Source organism: Pituophis catenifer, unplaced genomic scaffold (assembly GCF_029215685.1).
Source record: "Pituophis catenifer annectens isolate HBS135680 unplaced genomic scaffold, rPitCat1.0.hap2 SCAF_1, whole genome shotgun sequence".
In the NCBI taxonomy this organism is placed as follows: domain Eukaryota; kingdom Metazoa; phylum Chordata; class Lepidosauria; order Squamata; family Colubridae; genus Pituophis; species Pituophis catenifer.
In genome coordinates this window covers 281,830,555-281,851,918 of record NW_027256881.1, presented here as the reverse complement: position 1 = coordinate 281,851,918, position 21,364 = coordinate 281,830,555, and the positions used below count along the sequence as shown (strand labels likewise).

Below are 21,364 nucleotides of genomic sequence, written 5' to 3'. Positions count from 1 at the left end.
TAAAAGCATTTTTTCTACAACCAAAGAGGTTGTAAAAAAAATGCTTTTAAAAGGCTCTGACGATCCCAGCTGAGTTGCCTGATTGTCAGAGCCTTTTAAAAGCACTTTTTAACAATCTCTTCGGCCGGAGAAAAAATGCTTTTAAAAGTTTTTTTTTAAAAAAGTTGGCCACACCTACCCAGTCACATTACCCCCTCCCCCCACCAAGCCACTCCCACAGAACCAGTAGTAACAAATTTTACATTTCACCACTGGTACATATACATCTTTAAGAAGCAGTAATTTGCTTTGGCTCCTGGGTGCATGCCCATTACCTACATAATGATGTATATTTCCTTTGGATAAAATGGTTGGGACACACTCAAAGTAGGCTGTATTGTATTCTGTGAAGTAACTCTGCTACAGGAATGGTGCAGGGATGGTACATTTCAAATGTTCCCTCTTTTTGTATTAAATTCCTCCCAGCTTCTTTTGGAATAATGTTACACTCCTTTTAGGAAAGTCTTCAGTATAGGTAGTCTTCGATTTACAACAGTTCATTTAGTGACCATTCAAAGTTACAATGGCACTGAAAAAAGTGACTTCTCACCATTTTTCACACAATCATTGCAGGTTTCCCCATGGTCATGTGATTTACATTCGGATGCTTGACAACTAACATATATGATGGTTGCAGGATCCCGGGGATAACCTTTTGCAACGTTCTGACAAGCAAAGTCAATGGGGAAACCTGATTCACTTAACAACCATGTTACTAATTTACTAAAATACTAAATTTTGGGCTCAATTGTGGTCGTAAATTGAGGACTACCTGTATGCACATAATTCTGTTGCTCCTTTTTGTCAAATTGCTGTTTTATCATCTTCAATACTTATTGCCGCTGTAGTGATTCTATACTATTTAGCTGGGTTTGTTATACATCCATCTTTTTACTGTGGGTTGCCTGGAATGATATGGAGGATGGTGGGACAGCTATGATATGAATAAATAAATAAATAACAAACGGCACAACTTAGGCGTCAACTCATTGAAAATTTCGATTTGCATAATTTTTCTTCCTCCCTCTATCCTGTCTCTCTGATAATCTCTAATTGTGGTGAATTCCTGGGTGGTTGTATTGAAGCCTTAATAACTTTGTTGAGTAGCCTGATTCTCTGAAGTAATTAGCAGTCTGTTACTATATAAAGGAGAGTAGCATAATTTTGAATGCTATACTACTGCATGCTGGGAAATGTGGTTTGGACTGCCATGATGAAATTAAAAGGCCTACACCACTGAGCTTTAATTTGTTAATTGTCTGACTAGTTCTTTCTATAGGTGGAGAAGGCTTTGTTTCTTGAAATGTGAAAGATTAGGAATGGTAATTGTGCTGAATCTGAGAAATATGTTGGCAATGTGCTTTTCAGAACCACAACTTGGTATTCTAAGTACTATACTGAAGAGTTTATATTAGATTGATGTGGGGAGGTTTTTAACCGGACTTCCTGTTCTCTTTCCAGATATTAATCTGCCCTAATTGTAAATGTCAGGAGGAGAATCTCTCATGATGACATTAGTGTTTAAACCAGGGGTCTCCAATCTTGGCAACTTTAAGACTTGTGGACTTCAACTCCCAGAATTCCTCAGTCAGCTTTGCTGGAGTTGAAGTCCACAAGTCTTAAAGTTGCCAAGACTGGAGACCCCTGGTTTAAACAGAGAGAATTGGACAAAGATAAAGCCTTCTGTGCCTTTTTAATCAAGATTTTTATAATTGCAAGTATAACTTTGAAAGTGTTCATCCTATTCTTTTTTATATTTTAGAATTTTAGATTTTATGAGTTAGTCATTCTCTAACAAAAATTTATTGTATTTTGAGATATAATAACAATTAAAATAGTCAAACTGCATGAAGAAGGAAGAATATGTGTAGGATTGTTTTTGAAGACTGGCAAGCTCAAATTTTGATTCATAAATGCATCTTCTATAATTAGCTTATAAATGTCATATCTGAAAATAACTGGTTTGACTTTGGAAGCTTGCTAGTTCTTATTTTCAGTTGGAGATATAACTACTAAACACTCTTAAAACTAACATTCTGGTAAGAATGCATTTGTGGCATTCATTATTGGATCGATTTTAATCCAGAATTATCCCAATAGAAGAAGAAGTGAAAGAGGCTGTTGCTGTTTATAATTTAGAAGGAGTTCAGCCATACATGATATTTTTCAGTTTTCCTTCAGGCAGAACTGCTTCTGACCTAGGATTATTTCTCTTAAACCTCTAATCATGGCTTCTCTTTATATATATAAACAATCTAAATGCCTTAATGATGAGGCTAGAGCAGTGGTGGATTGCCCCCGGTTTGGACTGGTTTGCAAGAACTAGTAGTAAAACTGGCGGGAGGCCCCCCCCACCAGAAGTTGGCAAATGGGCTGTTTCCGGTCTTCCGAGGGCCTCTGGGGGGGCGTTTTTGCCCTCCCCAGGTTCCTAGAAAGGCTATGGAGCCTGGGGAGAGCAAAAAATGGGCCTTCCGGTCCTACCGGAAGTCGGCAAACGGGCCATTTCCGGCCTCCGGAGCGCGCTTCCGGGGGTGGGGTGGGGAAGGCAGTTTTCGCTCTCCCCAGGCTCCTAGAGAGGTTCTGGAGCCTGGGGAGAGCAAAAAAGGGCCTTCTCTACTCCACCAGGCCCTCTGCAGGGAGGAAACACTCTGTTTCTCTGCTCCCGGGTGGCCCAGAAAGCCCGAAAATCAGCTCACCGGCACGCACATGTGCACCGGAGCTGAGTTTGCGTGCCCACCAATATGGCTCCGTGTGCCACACGTGCCATAGGTTCGCCATCACAGTTCTAGGTTCTCCCTCTTTGATAGATGGAGACTACACAGACTTAGAAACAAGAATTCTATAATTGCTGTCCTGATATTGTATAATGTATTTCTCCCTGGAATTTGACTTAACCTCATTTGAGGTACCTTTCAGAAAGTATTTAGAACATAGATTTTCCATTAGATTTTTAGAGATTTGCATGTGTTTTATGTTAATTGTCCAATCAGCTGTGGGTTAGTTACAATTTACTTTTTTAAAAAAGAATTACAACCTTATGTTTTATATTATTTGATTTGTGCGCTGCCTAGAGCTATGGAGCTGTGCTGGTGTAGAATCATGGGAAATATAGTGCAAAACAGTTACTGAAATGAATATGCAGCTTCCTTTTCACACTGATATATTAATAATGGTTTAATAACTTATAATGATTTCATAATTAATAATTTATTAAATTTATATGCTACCTGATTATCCTCACAGGCTCCTTTTTTAATCATCAGAACCCATGTGTAGTTCTGGTAATTTACTGACAAAAGATATACAAACATTTTAAAAAAAAATCTGACAAGTGAGCGAATATTGTTTTCTGTAGTAGATTCATAATAAGGGATGGAATAGCTTCCTCCACAACTATAACCAGAGTAACAGAATAAAATGGTACAATCGTACCAATTTTTTCAAATAGTTGTTTAATTCAATCACTGTCCCATTGTATAATTTTCTGCAAAAACAAGAAGTGCTAAAAATTAAACGTTTCTGAGAAGCACGCCAGCCTTTTGAGAGGGGAAATATTGTGCACAATTGTGCACTTTTGCTATATAACCAGAAGGGAAAAAGTAGGTATGGGGATTGGAAATGGAGAATGGATAACTGAAAGTCTGGATTTGCCTCTACTTTGGGTTCTAATCCAAAGAATTCTAGAATTGTGTCTTTACTTCACATTAAGACTAACAAATTGAGCCTTCTTAGATTCGTAGTTCAAGCTGTGTTTGAATGAACACTTGTCTCATCCTTAAAATTCCTTTGGGTTGAGGTTAATGCCAATAATCCCATCCAAAAGAAACCAATGATAAATTAACTTTGTAGTCACAGTAAAGCAGAATCAGAATTAATTCCTGTTCATGTTTTTCTTTAACCTACTACTTTTTTAGGTCTGTTACCCCTCCAAGAATGAAACATTTTTGTTTTGAATAGTGTTTAGATTAGGTATTCATTTAATTTGTTTACCTAAATATTCATATGACTTTTGATGATCCTATTCAGAATAAATCTTCTCCCAAATGTTTCTTTTTAACTCTGAAGCAAAAGTTTAAGAACCTTCTATCACATAATTTAAGTATGTTAGAACGGATATGCTTTAAGAATTTGTGGGCAGTTTATGGCTGCTAATAAATCTTTCTCCAGAAAATGTATTAAATGCTTCTTTGAACCTCATATATTGCAGTTTAATGAACCTTTTAGTTCCTGAAGTGCAAGATTTCAAGGAGTAGAAGAACATATTGTATTTAGTTAAAAGAAAGACTAGTTTTCCCTCCAACAATTTATCTTTAAAACAGGAGGGTCATCATAGGTTATCTAAATATGTAATTATACTACAGGAGGGGAAGAAATATTTTCCCATCCTAATTTTCCTTGGGAAGTGGGGCAGTGTGTCATTTCAGGTGATTATCATAAACAGAATAATGTCTTCAGAAGTGAAAAGTCAAAGCTAATGCCAATATTTGGAATGACATAAAATACAAGGAGCAATAGTACAATCACTATAATATTTTGTTATCTTGCTGCTCTTATATAGGCATCTTACGATAGCAAAGAAAAATTCTTGCTGAAATGTATGAATGTTTATTATCTAGATTTAATTTTAGTTGGACATAACTATCAAGTTACAATCTATAAGCTGAAATCACTGTTGCTAAATCTATTTTTTTAAAACAAAGAATTATTTCTGAGGCACTGGCATTCCACAACAAAATTATTTACAATTCATCTAGTAAAGCCTGTATATTTTTAATGAACTGTTCCTCCACTACTTTTATGGAGCACCTTGATAATTTGCTCCAAGGCGGTTGGTATCTTTGTCTATTTCCATTTCAGAAATGGTCAATCAAATAAATTAAGGCTAAGGAACCATTGAGTCCCAGTTATACTTTGTATATGATTCAACAATATTTGATTATTCATAATATCTAAGACAGCTGTGTCTGAAATCAGCAGTCTCTTCTCATAATCTTCAGATAGAAATTTGCCAAATCAGTTCAAATCAATATATTCTTCAGCTTGTGAACAAGCTGAAGACTTTGAATATAAGCAGACTGAAGAACAAAGCCACATTTCAGGAATTACACATTGATAATATGTAATTAAATTTAATTTAATACACATTAAATTAAATTGGGTGTTTGTTAGTTTTTAATTTCGTGGGCCAAATTTTATATATTTGTTTTTAAATTGTTCTTAAATTTTGTGGTTTATATGTGTTTTAATATGGCTGTACACAGCCCTGAGTCCTTTGGGAGAAGGGCGGTATAGAAATTCAATAAAATCTAAATCTAAAATAAGTGTATTGCACTGAATTGGTCACATTCAATCTGGCTGATTTAAATATGAGGTCAAAGATCACTTAAATTAGTCAAAACAACAAATCTATTTGGTAGTGAGTGGAGTAGTTGAAACAAACCTCTGATTCCTAATATCAAATAGGTACGTGCTCATTGTATTCTGTGGAGCCTGGCTTACTCTTTCTCATACTTAGAACTATTCTGTTGCACAAGTATAACACACTATGTGTGTTCCTGGAACCATCTAAGCACCACTATTTTGCTGTTATAACTGAGGGACTGGAGACTTCTTAAATAAATACCCCTCCACCAGCAGCAGGATATAAAATACTGCTAGTTTCAGCATGAACAAATACAAGATGTTGGCTCTAAACTCATGATAGACAAATACTTGGAGATATTTTAACTTACTTGGATCTTTCCTGTACCAAAAGAAATCAAACAACACAGTGCTGCTTCCATTTCATCTGGTACTTCATCTGGAGGTAAGACAACTTAAGAATTTCAAAACCACAAGGCAACAAGTCAGTTCAAGTACAGTATTTAATAAGAACTATCTATCCTCAACTGCAACTTGCTGAAAGAGAGAGAGGTTCACAGAGAAAAAGTAATAGAGTTGGAGTAAGAATGAATGTTCTCATCATACACTAAAAGGAATGGGACATTTGACAGAATTCCCCCCCGCCCCCCAGTACCTAATATGGACCTACTTTTACTCATACCAAAACTAGGAACTCAGAATAGATGTGTTCTGTTAGCTGAACTATTAGCTTTGGCAGTCAGAGTATTCAAATAAAGGCAGATTATTATAATTGTGAAAGGAGAAATTACCTGGATATGGATTTATATATTGAAATACGTGGTTTAGAATTTTCTGTTTTGTTGAGAGAAAATACCATGATTTCAGTTGTATATATCAGCTGCACTGTGAGAAGTTAAGTACTGATGAGTTGGTTGACTGCCAACTTTTAATAGCCCATAATTTTTTTTGTACTTTTCCGCCAATTTGCTTGCACCTATCGGGTGAATAACACAATTGAAAGAGCAGATCAAAGTTCTCACCAATGACAGTGCTTTACTTTCTTTTTTTCCAGGACAAGTGTGGTAATTCTTTATACTTTGAATATATCAAGCTAAAACCTCTGTAAAGATGTTTGCTTTATAATCACATAAACTATTATCTAATCTTATAATTTCTGTTGAATTAAGAATAATGAATTTTTAATGTATAATTTTTCATTTTGGATTCCTTTCTTTGAAAACTCAGTCATCAAACTTCGAGGATCCTTAGTTCTCAAACTTTGCTAAGTGACACTCTTGCTTCCAATGGAAGCAGCACTCATTTGTGAATTCCTGAAACACTTGCGGCAGTGAGAGGTATTTTAAATATTTGTGACTGCAGAGACTTTTCGTAAAATTATGATTTAAGGGGAGGCCTATCCTCTTTTTTTGTAGCAACCTTTCTCATTTCCCTAATCTGTGTCAGGCTTCTAATCAGGTTTAGCAATAAACTTTTGATTCACCCAATATTAAACCTGGTATTCAGGAACTTGCTTAATGCAGAAACCACAGACATGATCTAAGTAGGTTAGTTTCTTTATTGCAAAAAAGAATGGGCTACTTAAATTAAAATATAAACTTAATAGTTTATTTGAAACTGATAAATAATAATAATAGTTTATTAAACTAATAAAACTGTTGCCTTTTGAATTTTGTGCAATATATTTTGGCAAAGGGGCGAAGTTTTTTTTGAAAAAGCCGGAGAAGGAGAATGCAACTTTGGCCAGCTTTAGTTACCCATTTTTCTTCCTAATATCCTGAAAGTTAAAAAGGATTGAATCTACTCCTGTGGATGACTTCTGACAGGACCACAGTAGGAAGAGATTCAACCCTCTTGTTCCTGTTTCGTCTTTCAGCAGCATATGATACGATCATCCTTAGTATCTTACAGGACTGCAAGGGTTAAAGGTTGGATAAGGTGTCATATTTAATTTTGGGTGTGGTCATGTTTCCTTGGGTAATCAATTTGTAACCTGGGACTCCTCCTATCTGAGAGTTCATCATAGGTCATGCCTTGATCATCTTTCGTCTGGAGTGGTGTAATATTCTCTACATGGGTTTGCCCTTGAAGGCCACTCAGATATTATGGCTGTTACTGATTTGCCTGTGTAAATACCACTACTATCGAAACTGGACTAGTGATCATGTAGCTTCTAGGTGTAATACAAGGTGGTGGTTGTTACTTTTAAAGGTTTTCATGGATCTGAGTACTCTTCAATGTCCATTTCCCCATGGGTTTTGCCTATCAGGAAGAGATGACTCTCTTTGTTGTTGTTAGTTGTGAAGTTGTGCCCGACCCATCGCGACTCCATGGACAACATTCCTCCAGGACTTCCTGTCTCTTTAGATTCCTTCTATAAGGGAGCAATATCTGCAGTGTTCAGCAAGTCGAGCTTTCTCTGTTGTTTCCCATCTCTGGAACAACATTTGTCCTTATATGAACTTTCAAAAAGCTATTCAAGAGACCTGGCTCTTTTGGGGTAACTTTGGGACTTTATATATCGTCTTGTTCTTTTGTGCAGAAGAAAATTGTGTGTGAAATGTGGCTAAAAGTGCCTGGATATTTTTATCTTTATTTTTAATCTGATTATCGTACTGGTTATGTATCTACTAATTGGTTAGAATCTCCTATGATTGGAGTCATCTAGAAGTCCTGCAAATATATAAATACATTTTAAAAATGGTTCTTACTGCTTTTCATAATATATTGCTTAGAATTATGAAAAGATGAAAACTTGTCTGAAATCCATAGTATGTGGTTTCTGTTGCAGTGCATAATTATGATTATAGTTTCAGAATAATTTGTTTTCTTTTTTAAATATATATTTATTTAAAGCATTTGAAGAATAAAATAATACAAAAATTTTAAAAATGTATGGAAAATAAAGTATCAGTAAACAAATACAATTTACTATTGTCATAAAACTGAGAATACATTATTTCATTTCATTGATTAAAATTATTATATCATCTTGAGAAATCTCAGAACTCTAAACTATTTATATTGATGTTAGCACTATTTATCATTTTCAACTGTAAAATACATGCTAAACATTATTTTATAAATATAAAAATTAAACAATTATTACAAATTCTCAGTATAAGCAATATTAAGTTCTAAATGCTTTCCCATTGTATCTGGCAATGATGAATCAAATAATTATAAACATTGAAATATAACCTAAATATAAACATAACCTCTTCTTTGGTTATGGATATGTAGACTGACCTCTGCAACTGTCATTGTCCATATTTGCTAGCATAGTTTGGTTAGAACCTTTACTGAATCTTTTGTGGCTTGCCCATATTTCTATAGCTGTTCATTCAGTTCCGAAAATTGCTATTATGTGGTGTGATAAATCTGCTCACCCTGAAAATATACCTGATTGCAGAAGATAAATTATTTGCTTGCAACATGTTAAGCATCTGCAAAAATATGAGATTTGGGGAGCGTTTCTCTTTATGTTATGATTATATTATCACTTTTAGAATATAGGCAGCTTCCAGTGTGAAGATTGTGATATAAATATTTACCAGTATTGTATCCTTCCAGAGTTGTAAATTTCCTGTTATCAGTTCATGAAAGATTTTCCAGATGAGAACTGTTTAGAAATGAGTTGAAACATCCCCTTTAGCAAGTAGTGTTAATAATAACGGTATACCATATTTAAGGTGACCAGACGTCCCGCTTTTGGCGGGACAGTCCCGCTTTTGAGCAATTTGTCCCGCGTCCCGCGGCGTTTTAAAAAAGTCCCGATTTTTCATTCTGCCTCCTGGTTCCCGGCTGCCTCCTGAATCCCCGCTGATGGCTAGAGGGAAAAAACCTGTTTAAACTCTTGCCGCGGGGCTTCAAAGGGCTGCCCTACGTTAATTAGCTCAGCTTCCCCCTCTCAGCTGATTTGCACAGGGCTCTGCTCTTGCTAAATTGCTCAGTTTTTTTTTCCTCTTTGTGCAAACCAAGCTCAAAACGAAACTGAAAGTAAAACAGGCTGTTGGCTTTGCGGTTTGCTTGCAACGTTGGAAAATTAGGCAGCAGATTTATTTTCCTTTTCCTCACCAAAAAAGGTAAGTGCAAACAATGGAAAATTATTTAGGGCAAAAGAGGAGAGTTCAAGATTTTAAAACACAAAAGAAAAAAAAGCTCTTTTTAATTAGGGAATTGTAATAATTGAGATATTATTAATTGTATACTGTGTTGAAAGCAGAAATGGTTAAGTTGTGGTTTGGAGGAATATATGGGGGAAATTATTTGGTTTATTATTATTGGTAAGTATAATTAATTGATTTGTAAGAAATTGGATTGCATGGAAATAATTGGAATATTCATGTTCATATTGATTAATATACAAAAAAGATAGTTATATAACTAATTGATTTATATTAAAATGTTGAATTTGTATTAAACAACTGTATTATATAATTACATAATTAACCAATGTGAGGATGGATATAAAAATAGATGACAATGGGAAGGGGTATAAAATAGAATAGAAGGGAAAAATTGAATTTGATTAAGATTAGAGATGAGGATGAAGGGTAATATTGTTTTTTTAAAAAAATAGATGAGGAATAAATATGGCAAAAAGGAAATATAGAAATTGTAAATTTAATTGAAATGACTAAACACTGTTTAAATTTGTGAATCAGCCAAATATTCTGTTCAAAGAAAATACATTGTATGTATGTGTGTTTCTAATTATTGCTATTTATTCATATTTGTTCTCTTTTATTCTTTAAAGTTTAACAATTCATTCTTTATCTTAATATCTTTATATTTGTTTGGGGTTGGCTTTCTTCCCTTTCATCTTTTTTATTGTACAGCAATCTTTCTCCTCAAACCTACCACCTCTCTTTTCTTTCCTTCTTACTTTCTCTTCCCCCCCTCTTCTTCTCCTCCCTACTTCCTCTTCCTTTCTCCTTCTCCTCCTCTCTTCCTCCCTCTCTTAACCGTCACTCCTACTCTAATTTCCCTTCCCTTCCTTCATCCCTCTCAATTACTGTATCCTTTTATGCATATGGACTACTCAGAGGGCTGAAAAAGTTATTTTTGACTGGTCCTCGCACTTTTGACCAGTCCTCGAACTTACGACTGTCCTCACATTTTACATTTTTGCCCTATCTTGTCATCATGGTGAAGAGAAGCAGTTGTGAAATGAGTGACATGGTTGTTAAGAATGCTGCACGGGCATAAATGTGAGGATGGTCATAAGTGTGAGGACCTGTCAGAAATGACTTTTTTCAGCCCTCTGGTTAGTCCTTTTGTGCATATGGACTACTCAGAGGGCTGAAAAAGTTATTTTTGACTGGTCCTCGCACTTTTGACCAGTCCTCGAACTTACGACTGTCCTCACATTTTACATTTTTGCCCTATCTTGTCATCATGGTGAAGAGAAGCAGTTGTGAAATGAGTGACATGGTTGTTAAGAATGCTGCATGGGCATAAATGTGAGGATGGTCATAAGTGTGAGGACCAGTCAAAAGTGCGAGGACCTGTCAGAAATGACTTTTTTCAGCCCTCTGGTTAGTCCTTTTGTGCATATGGACTACTCAGAGGGCTGAAAAAGTTATTTTTGACTGGTCCTCACACTTTTGACCAGTCCTTGAACTTACGACTGTCCTCACATTTTACGTTTTTTGCCCTATCTTGTCACCATGGTGAAGAGAAGCGGTTGTGAAATGAGTGACATGGTTGTTAAGAATGCTGCACGGGCATAAATGTGAGGATGGTCATAAGTGTGAGGACCAGTCAAAAGTGTGAGGACCTGTCAGAAATGACTTTCCAGTCCTCTGAGTAGTCCCTATACACATAGCCATGGCCACCCGGTCACATGACCAGCTAGCCACGCCCACCCAGTCACATGGCCTCCAAGCCACGCCCACACAATAAGCCACGCCCACAATGGTGTCCCTCTTACCAATGTTAACATCTGTTCACCTTACCCTATACACATAGCCATGGCCACCCGGTCACATGACCAGCTAGCCATGCCCACCCGGTCACATGACTAGCTAGCCACGCCCACAAAATAAGCCACGCCCACAATGTCCCTCTTTACCAATGTTAAAATCTGGTCACCTTAACCATATTGCAGAATGATAGTTTACTTTTGAATGCTTGAGATTGAGATCATGGCGTCCAAGTTTGGTCCCCACAATGTAAAAAAAGATGTTGAGACGCTAGAAAGAGTGCAGTGAAGAGCAACAAAGATGATTAGGGGACTTGAGGATAAAACATATAAAGAACGGTTGCTGAAACTGGATATGTCTAGTCTTATGAAAAGAAGGACTAGTGGATGACATGATAGCAGTGTTCCAATATCTCAGGGGTTGCCACAAAGAAGAGGGACTCAAACTATTCTCCAAAGCACCTGAGGGTAGAACAAGAAGCAATGGGTGGAAACTAATCAAGGAGAGAAGCAACTTAGAATTTAGGAGAAATTTCCTGACAATTATAACAATTAATCAGTGGAACAACTTGCCTCCAGAGGTTGTAAATGCTCCAACACTGGAAGTTTTTAAGAAGATGTTGGATAACCATTTGTCTGAAGTGGTATAGGATTTCTGACCTAAGCAGGGGGTTGTACTCCAACCTCCCTTCCAACTCTGTTATTCTAAAATCAGATTATTTAGCTGCTGAAGAAGAACTTACTGATTTGCTAAAAAAATGACATGCCTTCAAATCATATTGGTCCTTTCCCCCAAAATGTAAGTTATGATTTTCTCAGTTGTAATCATATATTTCTCTTCTTCTAAAGAGATGACATAGTGCAGTCACTGTCTTATTTTATAGTAAGATGGTGGTTAAGATGTTTGTGGTTAAAACATTAGATTGAATAGGTTGCTAAAATGAATGGTGTTATGGGCTGCAGTTGCTTGAGAATATATTACTGCAATGTATAAGGAACAGTGGTGGGTTGCTCCCGGTTCGCACCGGTTCTCAAGAACCGGTAGTAAAAAAATTTAATAGTTCGGAGAACCGGTAATAAGATTGGCTGGCCACGCCCCCGAACCGGTTCCCAGCCCAGTCGCCGTTCGCTTACCCCGCCCACTCCCAATCTATTGCTGCCTCCTGAGTCCCAGCTGATGGCTAGAGGGAAAAAAACTGTTTAAACTCTTGCCACGGGGCTTCAAAGGGCCGCTCTACAGCTGATCAGTGTTAAAAGAAAACAAATGAGTAGACCAGTGCCTGCAAAAATAGAAAAAAACAGCCCCTTTCAGCTTCAGCATAGGTTAATTACCACAAGTTGATTAGATCGGCCTCCCGACTCTCAGCTGATTTGCTCTCAGCTGTTTTGTGCAGGGCTCTGCAGAGAGTGCTGGAGCAGATTTTTTTTCCCCTAGCTATGCTGAAAAAATGAAACTGAAAGTAAAGCAGGGTCTTTGCTGCAACTTGACAAAATGAGGCAGAGAGAGATTTCTATTTCTTTTTCCTCACCAAAAAAGGTAGGTGCAAAACTGCAAACAATGGAAAATTTAGGGCAAAAGAGGAGAGTTCAAGATTTTAAAACACAAAAGAAAAAAAGCTCTATTTAACTAGGGAATTGTAATAATTGAGATACTATTAATTGTATATTGTGTTGAAAGCAGAAATGGTTAAGTTGTGGTTTGGAGGAATACATGGGGGAAATTATTTGGTTTATTATTATTGGTAAATATAATTAATTGATTTGTAAGAAATTGGATTGCATGGAAATAATTGGAATATTCATGTTCATGTTGATTAATATACAAAAAAGATAGTTATATAACTAATTGATTTATATTAAAATGTTCAAATTGTATTAAACAACTGTAATATTACATAATTAACCAATGTGAGGATGGATATAAAAATAGATGACAATGGGAAGGGGTATAATATAGAATAGAAGGAAAAAACTGAATTTGATTAAGATTAGAGATGAGGATGAAGGGTAATATTGGTTCTTTAAAAAAATAGGTGAGGAATAAATATGGCAAAAAGGAAATATAGAAATTGTAAATTTAATTGAAATGACTAAACACTGTTTAAATTTGTGAACTGGCCAAATACTCTGTTGAAAGTAAATAAATTGTATGTTTGTATGTGTGTTTCTAATTATTATTTATTCATATTTGTTCTCTTTTATTCTTTAAAGTTTAACAATTCATTCTTTATCTTAATATCTTTATATTTGTTTGGGGTTGGTTTTCTTCCTTTTCATCTTTTTTATTGTACAGCAATCTTTCTCCTCAAACCTACCACCTCTCTCTTTTCTTTCCTTCTTACTTTCTCTTCCCCCCTCTTCTTCTCCTCCCTACTTCCTCTTCCTTTCTCCTTCTTCTCCTCTCTTCCTCCCTCTCTTACCCTCACTCCTACTCTAATTTCCCTTCCCTTCCTTCATCCCTCTCTATTGCTGTATCCTTTTATGCATATGGACTACTCAGAGGGCTGAAAAAGTTATTTTTGACTGGTCCTCGCACTTTTGACCAGTCCTCAAACTTACGACTGTCCTCACATTTTACGTTTTTGCCCTATCTTGTCACCATGGTGAAGAGAAGCAGTTGTGAAATGAGTGACATGGTTGTTAAGAATGCTACAATGGGCATAAATGATAACCAGTCATAAGTGCGAAGACTGGTCAAAAGTGCGAGGACCTGTCAGAACTCACTTTTTTTCAGCCCTCTGGGTAGTCCTTTTGTGCATATGGACTACTCAGAGAGCTGAAAAAGTTATTTTTGACTGGTGCTCGCACTTTTGACCAGTCCTCGAACTTATGACTGTCCTCACATTTTACGTTTTTGCCCTATCTTGTCACCATGGTGAAGAGAAGCAGTTGTGAAATGAGTGACATGGTTGTTAAGAATGCTGCACAGGCATAAATGTGAGGATGGTCATAAGTGTGAGGACCAGTCAAAAGTGCGAGGACCTGTCAGAAATGCCTTTTTTCAGCCCTCTGAGTAGTCCCTATACACATAGCCATGGCCACCTGGTCACATGACCAGCTAGCCACGCCCACCCAGTCACATGACCTCCAAGCCATGCCCACAGAATAAGCCACGCCCACAGAACTGGTAGTAAAAAATTTTAGAACCCACCCTTGATAAGGAACTAAGGATAGGCAATTCCTTATTTCTATATTTTGATTTGCCAAAGTCAGTAGTAATATTATATCTTTGGAGCTAGATGTTGTTTCCATTTCTAATTAGTGATTAAGTCTTTAATTTCCTTTCTGTTACTTTATTATGAGAATAATTCTGGGCTTCTGAAGGAGCCAGCATAGATCAACTTAGATCATGAAGCTATATGAGTTGCTTCTGAATGATATTCCTGCCCTCCCAAAACTTAGATCTTCACTAGTAAAATGCATCAGGTAAAACAAACAACATTGCTGATAAAGTTTTTCAGAACAGTTGGCAAACATTGTACTTTTAGCACGACCAACACAGTTTGTATAAACAGTTCCAGGGCTATTCCAGCTTTAGTAGGGATTTGTTGACTGGTTTCACAAAAGCACACCATTTAAATGTTTGTTCTATAAGCTGACTTGTATTTTTTTTAAAGTTGGAAAATAAAAAGCTGCTAGACACTATTTATTATCTAAGTATAAGAGTTTTCTCATGCTAGATGTAAATGCTGTAAATTTTAAAATTTAAATATTATTTTTGCTTTTCATGTTGGTATTTTCTGTTGAACTGAAAAAATTCAGAATTATGTGGGTTGTGTTATAGGATATTCGTCCCATATTTACCATTAAATAGCAGATGTAGAAAAGAAGTGCACATCAGAGGAAAAATGAAATTTCTGATAAACTTTTGTGGTAGTTTGATTTCATCACAAATTTTAAATGGAATATTTTCTTGCCAAAGTTTAGGAAAAGTAAAATAATTCCATGTATATACATTGTATATTGCCTGCTAAAATTAACAAATAAGCATTTAAAAAGTTGTGGGGTTTGCCTCTTAGTCATGCCAAGAAAACAAATTGTACAGTTTGTAACTATATTTGTAATAAGTGTGACTGAGCATTTGAATAGTACCGAAATTAAAATACTGGGATCATGGCGATTCAGTATTTAAAATCGTTTAAACATTTTTCCGTTTGGTCACATTTTGTTATAATTTAAAATTAAAAAAGATTATACATTTTCTGACTATATCTATCAAAATATGTATAGATCCATGATGGCGAATCTATGGCATGCGTGCCACAGGTGGCATGTGGAGCCATCTCTGCGGGCACGCGAGCCATTGACCTATGTCAGCTCTACCGCGCATGTGCGCTGGGCTTGGCCAGCTGATTTTCAGGTCTCTGCTGTGCATGCGGGAGAAATGTGCTCATGTGCAGGGGGGCAGGGGGTCTTGCGCTAGGCCCAAAACAGGGCATGGGGGTCATGTGCACATGCTCGGGGGGGGGGGCGGGAGAGTAGGGGGTTACGCGCATGCGCAGGGGAGTGGGCACACCAGGGAGGGCATTGCATTATGGGTGTGTGCACGCATGCACGCACATTTTTTGCACCTGAGGAAAAAAAGGTTAGCCATCACTGGTATAGATCTTGGGTTATAATTGGCAAAGGCTATTTGGTATGTGGAAGTAAGTAGCTGTTGAATCATTCTTTCTGGATTTTAGCTACATCTCTAAATTGATGAGAATCAGCAAAGATGGAAAAGAGTTCTCATGAGGAAACCAACATATTATTATGCTTCTAAATTTAGACTCTTGACATTTTTGGGACTGATGGTACATTAGGAATATCAAGAATATGTTAAACATTACTACAAAAATAACTACTATGGTGTGTCCTACTAGTCACTCTAACTTCCTGATACTTTCTGTACAACTTCTGTGTAGCTTTATCTTCTTTATTATTATTATATTTTCAAAGAAACCAACGGGGTGCAGCTATTCTATATGTGCTCTCTAGCCAATTTGGTACTGATCATCTGAACTGATTAAATTTTTCTTCTTTTTCCAAAGAAAAGGTGGGAAGTCAGGAGGCTTGAAATAGTATTGTAAAAAGTACACAATTTCCAGCAGTTGCCCCAAGTGGCTCACTTCCTCTCTCCTGCTTAAGGCAGGTTTATTAATACTATAAACCAGCAATCCCAGAGGCATGTAATTACAGTATATGGATGAGTTCACAAACTAAAATTTTAAATCTTTGTCCAGGAGTTCTTTCAGCTTCACACATTTGCAGATAAACCCCAGTAAGAAGACTTATCAGTAAAAATATGAATGTGTGAAACAGATGTCTATAGAAGCTCAGTTTATTTGACTAAAATGGATTTGATCTTTCACTTAAATTCCTGAAATTTTGCAGGAATTTTCTTCTTTTCCTTTCATTGTTGTTATTCAGTTGCTTGGCTGGTTTCAACTCTATGACTCAATGGATAACATTTTACCAAGTTTTTTTTTCTGAATAATTGCAACAATGTACAGTCTTGATTCATTCCTTTCCCTGTTTTGAACCACTTCATTGCTCTATAGTCCATTCTAACTATTCTTTGCCATCATAAAAATTCTTCAGCAAGCAGATAAAGTGGTATGGTACATATGTTTTTAAAGGTTGTACGAGTTTATTGCACATTTGCCTCCTTTGCAGCGATAACAGACTGCTGGGTCATATCAGTTTGCAGTAGTTTAAGATTCTAAAACTTTTTCAAAACCACGAGTATCAAGCCTGTTGTCCCTCATCTGATACTTGTACAATTAATTTTTATTTCTAAAGTAAAGAACTTTGCAGTAGTTGTTGTAAAAATATTGCTGTTACTTTCAATTCATTTCTTCATTTTGGTTTCTGAGAAAGAATGTGTACTTTTAACACATAGTGCAACGTTGTGTTCTTTTCTGTTGGTCCTTTTGGACAGATGTTATCCTTTAATATTCCTAGTATTCCTTTCATGGGAGTCATCCCACCAGATTTCCATTATACCATTAAAACATTTGCCGTAAGAGATGAAGCTCAGCTTGTTTTCATGCTTCCCATATTTTGAGCATTACTGTCTGGACAGTGAAGTTTATGTATTTTATGAGCCAGCATTCTTTCTGATTGCCTTGAGTGGTTTAATAGGCTCCATTTAGCAACATTTCTATTTTCTATACTGTATAACTCTATGGTCCTTAATTTAGAGTTTTTGTTCTACCTCAACAGGATTCAATAAAAACCCTCCTAATTAATTTTGCTTTGTCTAAAATACATTTTTGCTATTCTTTGTGAGGTGCAACCCATCGTATATGAGCAGCCTATCATTTTGTTCCTCAGGCAATGGTTCCAGGATCCAAATCTCTCCAGCTGCCACATTTTGAATAGCTACACATTAATTTGCTTTGCTTGCTCGCTCTCTCCTTCCTTCCTTCCTTCCTTCCTTCCTTCCTTCCTTCCTTCCTTCCTTCCTTCCTTCCTTCCGAATAGTAACAGATGATAACACCATCTAAACCCAGAGTTTCAGCTTCCTTCCAAGATTTTACACATTTGTGATAATGTGTTTATAGTTGTTATTTACTGTTATTTACAGAGCCAGTTCCATCTGTAGGGCTCTAAAAATTTCTTAAATTCTTGCTGTGCAGAATATCTTCTATGTTTCTAGCTTCTAGTCCATAACTCTTACCCGCTGCATTGGCTCCTCTGTGTCTTTCTTCTAGAGAATTGCTTTCACAGTCCATTTCTCTTGTTGAGAAATTGCTTTCACTGTCCATTTTTTTTGTTGAGTCTTTTTTCCTTGAACTGACAAATCTTTGCCTTTTTCATCAACTCTGGTTGCTCTCTGCTGGAGGGCTTTGACTTTTTTTTCCAAAAACATTTGCAAGCTCACATTTGCTGAAAGTATATCTGGAATTGTTTTTAGAAAGGAATGCTTCAAATAGTGCAGTTCATAATTGTATATTGTGTTAATTGGTCCTCACTTTGTCTTTTTAGAGCACCACAAATGGGAAGATTTATGTTCCTTTCCTTTCCTTTCTCTGTCTGTTACATTAGCCAGCTGTATTCTTGACTTAAAAAAGAAAAATTGTTATGGACTCCCCTGATGGATAAGTAAATTCTTGTTAGGTTCCCCTCTTCTCTTGCTTATTATTGTAAGTATACAAGTAAGCTTATTCATTGGACTAGATTGTGTCAGATTTTTATTTGTAAATTATGATATCTTTCACTTTTTGTTCAAAAGTAACAAAAACATACTATAAGCTTAAATGTTCTTTTTCTTTCTTGTAGGGCACAAAAATTGAGCAATGAATAAATTACGACAGAGCTTCAGGAGAAAGAAAGATGTCTACGTTCCTGAAGCCAGTAGACCACACCAATGGCAGACAGATGAAGAAGGGGTTCGAACTGGGAAATGCAGCTTCCCAGTTAAGGTAAAATTAAGGTTCTCAATTCTTTTTGGGCTAGTAAGTGCATTTGGATTTTTGAGAAAATGTCCGCATGGAAATATATGAAAACATTATTTTTGCATACATAAACATGAAACCCAGAGGTTGGCATCACATACTGTAACAACCGTTTCGCCCAGAATTGAAAATGTGAGCGCGTGTATGCGCGCGGCATTGAAAAACAGGCAATTATATAGGACATGATAGTGCCAGGGTGGGTGGGCGGGCCCAGCTGCTGGTAGGAACTCCGGTTCGTCCGAACCGTTCCAACTGGCAGCAGCCCACCACTGACGAAACTCCTTTCCCTTATTTGTTTTCTTCTTTCATCTTGTTTGATGTTTGCTGTCCCCCCAGTTTCCTAGAGCAGCTGTTGCTTTTTCTTTTTCTTTTATGAACTGAAAAAACAGCAGAAAGTAAACTGAGGGCCAAAGAGAAGAGACAAGCGAGGAACAAATTTGTGAAGGTGTCTGTATTTATGTGTGCATGTGTGCGAGAGTAAGTGTGAATATATAAGAACAATACATAAGAATTAAATGAGTAATAGGGGGAACTAGAAGGAGAATTTTGTGTTTTTGTGTGACTGTGTTTAAAGACACATCTCTGTCTTCTTCTTTCATTTCTAAGAATGTTCTGGATTCATGTTTAGCTCTAGAGATTGTGCTGCTTTTCAAAAATCATTTATGTTCCTTTTTTAAAATCAAGAATAGGAAGACTGGGGACTTGCCAGGCACTAGGAGTGTTCCGGCTCTGAGTTGCTATCTCGGAGGTGAATATATATAGATGAAGTTTATACAGCCCCAATTTAATTAACCATAGTTTATTGGATGTAAAGCACAGCTACCTAGGTTTGCACAATTCCATGGTGTAAACCACAATTTAAAAATCATGATGGTTGCTTCCCACAACATGTTTAAGGAAAACATAAATATAATTATAGCTTAAAGCAGGAATTCTTACCTGTAAGTCATGACCCTCTTCCAGTAAATATAAGGTGGATCATGGATTCCTTGGTACCTGGAAAGGTTGAAAGCTGGGTGGAAGCTTTGAAAGAAGTGCAGCATCTTCAGAACTATGATTCCTGGTCATGGCAGGAAGAAGTGAATCAGTGTCTCATGTGATACATAGCCGAGGAAAAGGAGAGGTACAATCTGGCTGCCATTTGCCTTGGAAGGAAATTAACACTCCAATTTCTTCTGTCAAGAAATCATCTGGATGAGACTTGGCATGTTTTGTGAATTTAGCCAAAGTGCAAAATTGGTGATTCCAATTTTGGTAGTTGGAAGGGTTGAAAAACAGGCAGGGAACACAGCATCTGCAGAAGCTACTATGATAAAGAAAACATGCTTCCAATACCCCACCAGGTGACCTTGTTTTACTGAGAAGACCTGGAGCATGTCCAGTCTGCCATATTCACTAGGAATACTGAAGATAACCTGCCACTTGCTATGTAGGGCTTTAAAGGTGACATCTGACATTTTGAATTGTACCCAGAAAGCTGCTCGGAAAGCTGGTGTAGCTCTCACACGGAGGTGGTATTACATAGGCGTATCAAGAGGTGTCCGCTGCTAACTTTACTGTTGCATTCTGGTCTAGCTGTGCATTCCAAATGATCTTCAAGGGCAGCCCCATGTAAAATGCATTAGGAGTAGTCCAATTGGAAGGTAACTTAGGAATGAGTAACTTTGAACAGTGCACCCCAAACTAGGAAAGGGCTCAACTCATGCACAAAATGAATTTGTGTAAAAACTTTCCTGGCCATGGATGCTACCTGCTTTTAGAGCTGAGCCATGAGTCCAGGAGAACTCATTTTAGGGAGACCCTAAAAAACCCCACAGTCTCTCAGATTTGTCAGGGTTGAGCTGAAGCCAGTCTATTTAATCTAGACCAATGTAGCCTTCAGGCACTAGGAAAGCACCTCTGTGACATCATTTAGGCACCCTGGGGCAGAGATGTACAGCCAAGTATCATCAATATATGGATGGTACTTTACCCTGTGCCAATGAATCATCACATTCAACAGCTTTACGTAGATGTGGGAACAGAGTTGAGCCCTGATGCATCCCATAAAGCAGGAGTCTAGACTAGATCTCTCCCCTCCCTACCAACAGTGACTGGAATGGTCTTGGATGAAAAAGAGCCATTGAAGAACTGCCTTATGTTCCAGGTTCCCTCAGCTGACTCCAAAGATACCATGATTAATGGTATTAAAAGCTGCTGATGGATCAAGTAGTGCCTATATGGAGGTGTACGACACTCATTCTGGGCCTATAAGAAGTCATCCACAACTGCAGTCAATGCCACCTTGATATTGTGTCTCAATCCCAGGGGGGCTTTTTATCAGGTTCGCCTGATACGCCAGTTGCGCCCCTTTCTGAGTCGGGATTCCTTATGCACAGTCACTCATGCTCTCGTCACTTCTCGCCTGAACTACGCCAACGCTCTCTACATGGGGCTCCCCTTGAGGAGCACCCGGAGGCTCCAACTGGTCCAGAATGCGGCCGTGCGGGTGGCGCTCCCATATAACATCTCTCCTGCGCGAGCTGCACTGGCTCCCGGTGGTCTTCCGGGTGCGCTTCAAGGTGTTGGTTCTCACCTTTAAAGCGCTCCATTGCTTAGG

The 21,364-nt window shown here is 37.3% G+C and overlaps 1 protein-coding gene across 4 annotated transcripts in view; it reads left to right on the top strand.

Moving 5' to 3' along the window:
- The window catches only part of NUMB (NUMB endocytic adaptor protein), a 68,627-nt gene that overhangs the window by 21,545 nt on the left and 25,718 nt on the right, over positions 1-21,364 (top strand). For all 4 annotated transcript variants that reach the window (XM_070939770.1, XM_070939754.1, XM_070939762.1 and 1 more), the window contains exon 2: positions 18,590-18,732. In XM_070939770.1, the coding sequence (XP_070795871.1) occupies positions 18,607-18,732 (126 nt within the window). In that variant the 5' untranslated portion in view covers positions 18,590-18,606. The remainder of the gene's footprint in view (positions 1-18,589; positions 18,733-21,364) is intronic.